A 9,368-nucleotide genomic window follows, 5' to 3' on the forward strand; every position below is an offset into this window, starting at 1 on the left:
TGTGTGTAATACAGGTGCTCACTGAACTCAGGAGGAGATTAACTTTGGACCACAAACAGCTCCTTCCTTGGAACATATTGATCTTGTGATCTACAGCACTTTATGAAGGACTCTATGCACTGGATGCACTTTATTAGCTCATTTTGCACATTAGCACTGGTTTGTTCATTAGTTCATTTGTTCATTAGCACTGGATAAACTGATCAGGCGAGCCGCTCTGTGGTCGGCATGAAGCTGGACTCACTGGTGACGGTGGCAGAGAGGAGGACACTGGACAAACTGCTGGACATTACTGACAATGCCAGCCACCCCCTGCACACCGTCATCAGCAACCAGAGGAGCCTGTTCAGTGGAAGGCTGCTCCTTCCCAAGTGTAGGACCAACAGACTCAAGAACTCCTTTGTCCCTCATGCCGTCATACTCTACAACTCCTCACTCGGGGGGAGGAGGAAATAGGGTAAAGAGGATGGAACAGAACAGGAAGGAAGGGAAGGAGTGGTAGCCACTCACTCATTCACTGTGCAATTAATTAATAATCTACTCACATATATTTATGCTAAATGTCATTTATTCACTGTATAATAACACAATGCCATACTTTTTGTTTACTTCCTATATTTAGCTAATAGTTTATTGTTATTGTTATTCGTATACTGTATTTAAGTCTAAGTCTAGTTAAGTTTGTTATTATTTTATTCATTTTATTTTTCTGGTATGATACTGTATGTAGCCTACTGTTTGTCTAGTTATAACTTGTATTTTGTAAAACTTTAATAAAGCTCTATAAAAAAAAGGTCTACAGGTAGTAGAAGTAGTTATGAAGACTCACAGTGTAACAAATCAGTTTAGTTTAATTTCAGATATTAATTATACTATATACAGTATCCAGTGTAAATATCCCACAATGTAGGCTAGCATTTAAGTGTTTTTCACTGCTTCGTAGGGCGGGTCTTGCCTAGAAGTTACATTGGATCCATAATAACGCATATCCACGACGTTCCATTTCCGGGATTGCTCCGGTGTCGCCGGAAATTCCAGAATGGCCTTTTCCCTGGAGGCAGCTGGAGGGCCTTTGGGGCAACTAGTCCGCCTGAAGCCTGTCTGAAGTTTCTAAAATCCATCACTTGAGGTCGCCTGGCAATAAGTAAAGACTTCAGAGAGCTACTGTGCCTGGCCAAGAAATATTCCAACACACAAGTTTCCTTAAAATCACAACATATCGTTTTTACACTTTATTTTTTGTACAAAATAAAGATACAATGTTAGTCAGTTAGCTTATGAAAGTGTTAATAGGTGAATGTATGAACTTTGGACAGAGCCAGGCTAGCTGTTTCCCCCTGCTTCCAGTCTCAATGCTAAGCTAAGATAAACGTACTGTCTCCTGGCTGAATTTTTAGCATACAGACATGAGAGTGGTGTTGATCTTCTTATCTTACTGTCATCAAGAAAGTGAATAATCTTAAATCTTCTAATGTAGAAGTGCTTCTCTAATACGATGGCTTAACTGCAGGTCATTTAATCGAAACAAACTTTTTTTTTTTTAATTATTGCCTTCTTGTGGCAGGTGGGATTCTGAATGTGTAACACAACATTACGCAATACAGTTTGTTGAAAACAAATTAAAAACCAATATCACGTATTAGAAAATGAGCACTAGTTACATGTTGCTACAGTAGTCTACAGAGCAGATCTTCATGTAGAAAAACTGGAAACCATTTGACCAAAAAAAAATCTGCCAGATGTTCCTCTTTTTTCGGCCGGATGTCCGTCCCTGTCCTCTTTCTCTGTGTTGGCGTTCTAACCTCTGGTGGATTTCTGAGGACTATGGTTAATTGCTCCTCAGATCTCTGCAGGGTAAATCCAGACAGCTAGCTAGACTCTCTGTGAACCTGGGGTTTTTGGGGACCCTCAAAGTCTGTGGAAGCTCAGGGAAGTTGATCCCAGTTTGTCTGGTTAGTAATCCAGCAGTGGTGCACCGATGGGAATGGCCACGATGGATGGATGTATTCTGTGTGAAGTCTAGTTTTATTGCCATGGTTGAATGGTTGAAACTCGTAATCATGAATCAGGAGAAAATTTAGAAATGTTTTCCAATATATATTATCGTGGCAATTTTGTATTCCCTCTCTGACAGTGAGGAATGAGATCAACTTTGATGCTCAGATCATTCAATCATAACACAAGACAAAGGTTAGTTTGTAACATCTATGGGAAGATGTTCTTTCTCTTTATACCTTGGCTCCCCCTCTGGTCAATATTGTTTCTTTAAATTGGTGTGCTGCATGCCATTGTTTTTAACCAGCCAGGGGTGATGACATCCAGGTGGGCAACCACGCCTTTGCATATGCAGTCAGGTCAAGATACATTCAGTCAAAGGTTACATTGAAAAAGGATTCAGCATGATCAAATACAAGGAAACCTAACAATGTTCATCTGGTCAAATGTGATTTCATTCAAATGTAATACAGCACAATCAAAGACAACTTCCCTTCCAAGATATTTCAATAATAATTTAAAGTGTTATGCCTGCTGGTGCGTTACACAAACACTGACAACTCAACTCTCCAGTCCCTTTAAGTCGACCCTGCAGGACCTTTTACTGTATGGATTGAGTCTTCCTAATCTTAGCCTTTAAGGCTCTTTGCCTTACAGTATGATATCTATTGGCTTCACAAACACCCACCCCCACCCCTCACAAACACATTGCAGACTGTTCATTATGTCTGTACAGTATGTTCAACTGCAAAACCATACTAGTTGGACAACAAGAATAAGCAGACATGATGTTTTAACTAAGTCTTTGCAAGTTGATTTTGTTAGACTACAGAAAAACAAATGAAGCCAGTGTTCTCCTGGAAGATAGGAAAACACATTTAAAATGTTACTTTGAAATATGGGTGGCATTCATTTGAATGAAGATGCAAAACAAATGTGTGTCTGTGTCTCATCAGTGTCTCTGCAAATCCAAAGGGTGTTATATTATTAGGAAAAGAGCCTTAAAAGCTAAGCCTAAGTCAGGCTAAATCCATACAGTAAAAGCTCCCATAGGCCTCCAATAGGTGACTAAAGAGCAATGTTGGCAAACACTGAGGTTGTTTGTTTGTATTCTTGTGAGAAATGCATATTAGTTGCTAGTCAAGCTAATGTATAAATTAGCACTCTAAAACACTATAACATGCTTATGGCAACAAAATCAATCAATCAATTGTATTTGTCACATGAAATACGTACGAGGTTCTGTACAATTGCAGTGAAATGTTATTCCATCAGCTCCTTGTGCAGGATTCATCATAACGTAGAATGTGGACGCCAGATGGGCACACAGAATAAGAGTCACGTGGTTGAACAATGCCAGCACTCCAGGATCTAGCCAAATCTCGATGAAGGGACACCACAACTCCCGACATCCCGTTGAAAATCAACGCAAGCACGAAGGCACCAAGCCACCCATTTCATCGTCCGAAGTTGCAGTCTGTGTTTAATCTCTCCACGCTTGCTGGTCTTTCAGATTGGCTTCTTGCACTTCTGCAGGCCCTCTTCCCGTCACACTGAAGCAGCTGTTTTTAGAAGCTCTGCAGACCCCTCTGGATTAGAGGATGGATACCCAACCCGAGCCCGACGGGACCCGACGGGCCGGGTTCGGACAGATATTTAGAAATTATGTTCGGGTTCGAGTTGGGCTCGGTCACATCAGGCCTATGTTAATTTAATTTCAATTGGCTATATGATTGGGCCTCTTGTGCGCGCCTATGTTAACGTGCGCTTGTTGCCCCGTGTGAGCTGATGCGCTCATCTGTTGAAATTTCCGAATGCCTTCCTACAGTTGCTTAATAAAAGCGGGCGTACATGATTCATTAGTATGAGAAAAACAATTAGATTTTAACTGTGTTGTGCTCGGGTCGGGCTCAGACAGAAATATCTTAATGCCTGTCGGGCTCGGGCCGGGTTCGGTTACTGCTCTGTTCGCACTCTAGTCTGGATTTCAAACATCCAGGTGTCTCTTTCTTTTGCTGAGGCTTCCCAAATACATTAATGTCAATGTTGGTGGCTTTCAGGTCATATTTACATACGTTTTTATAGCGTATGTGGCTGCCAGAATGGCCTTTTCCCTGGAGGCAGCTGGAGGCCCTTTGGGGCAACTGGTCCGCCTAAAGCCTGTCTGAAGTTTTCTAAAATCCATTACTTAAGGTCTCCTGCCAATAAGTAAAGACTTCAGAGAGCTACTGTGCCTGGCCAATACATTTTCCAACACACAAGTTTCCTTAAAATCACAACATATCATTTTTACACACACCCATGGCTGTCATCACCCCTGGCTGGTTACACAGTTTTTGTACAGAATAAAGAAACAACATGTTAGTCAGTGAGCTTAAGAAAGTGTTAATAGGTGAATTTATGAACTTTGGACAGAGCCAGGCTAGCTGTTTCCCCCTGCTTCCAGTCTCAATGCTAAGCTAAGCTAAACGTACTGTCTCCTGGCTGTATTTTTAGCATACTGACATGAGAGTGGTGTTGATCTTCTTATCTTACTGTCATCAAGAAAGTGAATAATCTTAAATCTTCTAATGTAGAAGTGCTTCTCTAATACGATGGCTTAACTGCAGGTCATTTAATCGAAACAGACTTTTCTTATTGCCTTCTTGTGGCAGGTGGGATTCTGAATGTGTAACACAACATTACGCAATACAATTTGTTGAAAACAAATTAAAAACCAATATCATGTATTAGAAAATGAGCACTAGTTACATGTTGCTACAGTAGTCTACAGAGCAGATCTTCATGTAGAAAAACTGGAAACCATTTAACCAATGTATAAAAAAAAGGAGACATAGGGGAGCTTCTACAGAGGGATAATGCAGGACAGGATACCTGAAATTAAAATAAGTGGTGAACCCCAGAAAGGGGAAAGGACTGAGGCATGTCTTGGAGGATAGTCTCGCATTGCCAGACCTTCCTCCACAGCGCAACGGAGGAGGGTCTGGCTAGTACACAGCATTCTGGGATGGGAGAAAAACGTGCTCTGGTTTATTGGCATTTCTTTAATCCAATCACAATCGTCTATGGCGGTGCTAAGCGCCGGATGGAGCCACGGTGCCTCTGCAAAATAGCCTCGGGAAGGAACTTGTTTTGGTGGAACATGTGTACGTTCAAAAGTAGTTTTAGTCGTGCAACAGAAAACTCAGATTGGACAGAGAGTCTAATAAATCGACTGGAGTTTAAAATTCCAACACAAAGAAAGAGGAAGGTAATCCAGCTGAAAAACAGACATCAGGTGGAATTTCAACGTCTTGAAAATAACCTACTTGGAGGGTGATAGCAAAGGTCCATCCATCCATCTTCGTCCGCTTATCCGGTGTCGGGTCGCGGGGGGAGCAGCTCCAGCAGGAGCACCACCTCAGCCGAATGAAGCTAAAATCAATGTCGGCATCAAAACTACCTAAATGACTTTTCTTAGATCTAACCAAAACTTCTTTAACAAGTTTTGTCTTTCAGCTTTTTGAGCGTTATTTATGTATTATCTGCCTTAGCTTTTCCAATGTTTTAGGCACAGATATGGGAATAATAATGGTCCAAAATGATGTGAAATTGATTATGTTTTTTATTGAAAAACGTCACATTTTCTTAAAGGGAGGAAAACAAAAGTTGTAATGTACTATCTGTGAGTGCAAAAAATTCACGTGAAAGGCTTCTCTTCCAAAAACAGAGACCACGGAGAAGATTCAGGCTGCATCTCCTGCAGTCGGCATGTCCCACAATTGAACAAATAATCCCTTTAGATTATCCTGAATCTCGGACTGTCAGATAAAAAAGCACGATGCAGATTATTTCCTTGGATACTGTATGGTACTGTATCAGCGTTTCTCTGACAGACTGAACATAGACAGCAGGTTTATACTGTCACTTAGCGTCCAATTCATTTGTCATAAAAACATACGCTGTACATCATGAAGTCAGGTTTTCTTCTCCTGATGTTCAACGAACCAATCACAGGGCCCGATGTCCAGTTTGAGCTGTTCCATCACCCACGGGTCCTTTTCAGCCCCTTCAATAAATTCCTCCAAAGAAATCTGACCTAATTCACAAGAGAGGGACACACAATCAGAGTCTGAATGTTCATCAAAGTACAATTTTAACAGCACAAGAAAAGAGCTGGAGGGTTTGTGCTGACACCGTGCGAATGTGGGCACATTGTAATATAACTTACTGTCGTTATTCTTGTCCACCAGATTAAATATTCTGTCACAAATATCTTCAATATTCCCTGCGTCGGGATCATTGTGCCTCTTTATCTTGTTGATGATCTGAGCAGATGGAACAAAGAAGAAAAGTTGATTTAACTTTGCACACTGTAGACATTTAAGACATTTAACAGAACCTTACTTCCATTGTATGTATTTATTTTGTGTACTTCTCTTGCACTACACCTTTTAAATTCTTATAGTAAGTTACCTAATTTCATTTTTATTTTGTTTTATCATATATATTTTATTGTAATGGCACCTGTACCAAAACGTCCCCGGTAGCATGTACTTAAAAATGTGTAATGTAAATGTGAATATTGTTCTAGTCTCTTCTCTCCTCTGTGACAGTAAACTGAATATATTTGAGTTGTGGACAAAACAAGACATTTGATCAGAATCAGAATCAGAATCAGAATCAGAAAAGCTTTATTGCCAAGTACGTTTTTTACACATACAAGGAATTTGTTTTGGTGTTGTAGGTGCATGTCACACATGTTTAAAATAAGTTAAACAAACAGGTTAAACAGAACAAACAATATAGTTTAAGGACGTCATTAGGCTTTAGGAAACACTGATCCACATTTTTTAAAATGTTCTGACATTTCACAGACCAACTCTTCGAGACCTTTCGGGTCGGGGTGCGCAATCACGGAAGGCTTGTATCATGTGGACGCGCCAACAGTTTTGTTGTCATTACTTAGAATTCGTCATGGGGGAGACAGAAAGTACACACTATAGCTTTAATACACTTATATGTCATTGACACTCTAAAAAAATGTCTTTGGACTGAGAGATGACTAAAAGCTATTCAGACAACAGCTGAGTGATGGAAAACATGTGCATTGTAGTTCAGAGATAAATATTGTGGTTTTTGAAAGTTATCAATTCTGCATCAGAAGTGGAAATGAAAACACAAATGTGGACAATATTGTCTGAAGAAAGTGTCCTGTTGGAGCATAAAGTATTTTACAATATTAGTGCCCAATCCAAGCTTGCAAAATAGTCTAAAGCAACTGATTAAAATAAGTTTTTTGATCATAAATAAAATACTTACTTTGACAAGGTGTCTCACTTCCTGTCTGTCCAAACAGCCATTTCCATCTCGGTCATAAACTTTAAAAGACCACCTCAGTTTGTCCTCGAGTTTTCCACGAAGAACAAGATGCAGCCCTGCCACATACTCCATGAAGTCTATATGTCCATCCTGAGAAGCAAATAGCACAGTGGACAGGTAAGTCAGTCACACTGCCTGCCAACAAAGACTGATATAATGTAATATTAAAGCCAATATTGACGCTCATCATTAAAGGGTTACTTTTTTTTCAACCTGGAACATATTTTGCTTTTGGGTCCAAATGACAAGTGACTGACAACATTCTTTGAAATTGGTCCAGTATTAAGCAAGAAGAAACAAGATACAAAAAGAGTTATTGGACAATTGCGCACCATTAATTTACGTCATGGGCAATTTTAGACACTTTTTAGGGGGGCTCAAAACACACTTCATTCAAAGTTGACAGAAACAAAATACACACATATACACACATATACACACACACACACACACTCTCTCTCTCTCTCTCACACACACACACACACACACACACACACACACGCACGCACACACACACACACACACACACACACACACACACACACACACACACACACACACACACACATACACACACAACACTGTTACGTTACCTTATTTGTATCAAAGGCTTGAAATAAATGTTCCATATATGCAGATTCTTCTTCCGTGGAGTTGCTGTTGACTCCAAAGATTCTCTTGAATTCATGTAAGTGCAGATTTCCACTTGGACATTCGCTCGCAAATTTACGGTAAAGTTCCTGGATGTGGTGGAGAGTCACTTCCTTATCTGTGCTACTGTGTTCTTGGCCCATAATTTTAAATAATAAAGAAGCAAAAAACTAAGTTGTTAAAATAAAGAAAAACCTACAGAGCATATTCCTCACCGTGCGCTAACTGTGGATCCATGGCTTGGCATCTGCACACTGCCAGACTTCCCCCTCTAACTGTTTCAAGGTAATCTGCCTGACAATCCGATTGACCTTTCGCCACTTTACTTCTCTTCAAATCCCTCTCAAGAATGCCTTTTCTTCAATATTTGCACTTCCAAAAAAGGTGACAAAGCCACTTCAGGTTTCTCTGAAGACAAATACAGATTCCCTCACTTCTGAGCACTTGTACATGTGCTCAAAAGCAACAGCTCCTTTGGTTTTTTGACAACAAACGAAAGAGTGGATTGACCCCTGAAGACAAAACGGCACCGCCGAGCTCTCAGCAGGATTAAAAGATGCATGACGTCAAAGCCTGAGTGATCTTGGTAAAACCAGTTTATCCACCGAGGTCTGCATGAGCTCAGTTAACCCAACATGACCTGACGATGAATGCAGAATAAAAAATACAAGTTTTTTTAATGGAATTGAACGTGGAATCTGTTTTGATCATGTTAATGTGAATGATATCAGCCTAACTGAAGAGTTTTTGTTATAGTGCTGCATTTTGTGTGATGCTCTGATTGTCTTAATTGTAACAGAAAACATTGATAATATTAAAACATACTGATGATTTGTGACTCAAGATAGATGATTTGACATAGCGGCCAACACAACAGTGGTGCTATGTAACTAAGTACATTTACTGAAGTATTATACTTTGTTTTAAATACTTTTATTAGGAAGTTTCTTTAAAAAAAAAATAAAAATCAAGTTGCAAAAGTGTTATTACTGTGTTTCTTTTCTATATACAAATCAAAAATAAGGAAGAAAAAAAGAAAAAGCCAGAGGCCCTAATCCAGGGGCATAAACATGTAGTTTATAAAACATGATGTTTTTTATAAAGTACATTTACCCCCATACACCCGGCCGAGCAATCTCGAGTCAATCCCAGCTGTCCATCATGATGTTCACCCCATTTTAATAGCATCAAATAACCAATAAAAACCAAACTGATCAGAAAAATGAACACTTGAACAAACATCAGCGGGATCAGATCTACCTAAAATGACAGAAACCATCTTTGGGAAAAACATATTTGACGTGTACTTAGATTTTTTTGTTTGGGCCATGTCTCATCCGCTAACATGGAGGGGAGCGGGG

The 9,368-nt window shown here is 39.8% G+C and overlaps 1 protein-coding gene across 1 annotated transcript; it reads right to left on the reverse strand.

Moving 5' to 3' along the window:
* Nucleotides 1-5,673: 5,673 nt before the first annotated feature.
* On the reverse strand, nucleotides 5,674-8,523 carry LOC116067244 (guanylyl cyclase-activating protein 2-like). Its single transcript, XM_031323616.2, has 4 exons — nucleotides 7,950-8,523; nucleotides 7,297-7,446; nucleotides 6,206-6,302; nucleotides 5,674-6,073 (listed from the first exon to the last, which is right to left on the reverse strand). Exons 1-4 carry the CDS (start codon nucleotides 8,148-8,150, stop codon nucleotides 5,952-5,954), a joined length of 570 nt encoding a protein of 189 aa, XP_031179476.1. The 5' UTR covers nucleotides 8,151-8,523; the 3' UTR covers nucleotides 5,674-5,951.
* Between the last annotated feature and the right edge of the window lie 845 nt (nucleotides 8,524-9,368).

Source organism: Sander lucioperca, chromosome 3, assembly GCF_008315115.2.
Source record: "Sander lucioperca isolate FBNREF2018 chromosome 3, SLUC_FBN_1.2, whole genome shotgun sequence".
Lineage (NCBI taxonomy): Eukaryota > Metazoa > Chordata > Actinopteri > Perciformes > Percidae > Sander > Sander lucioperca.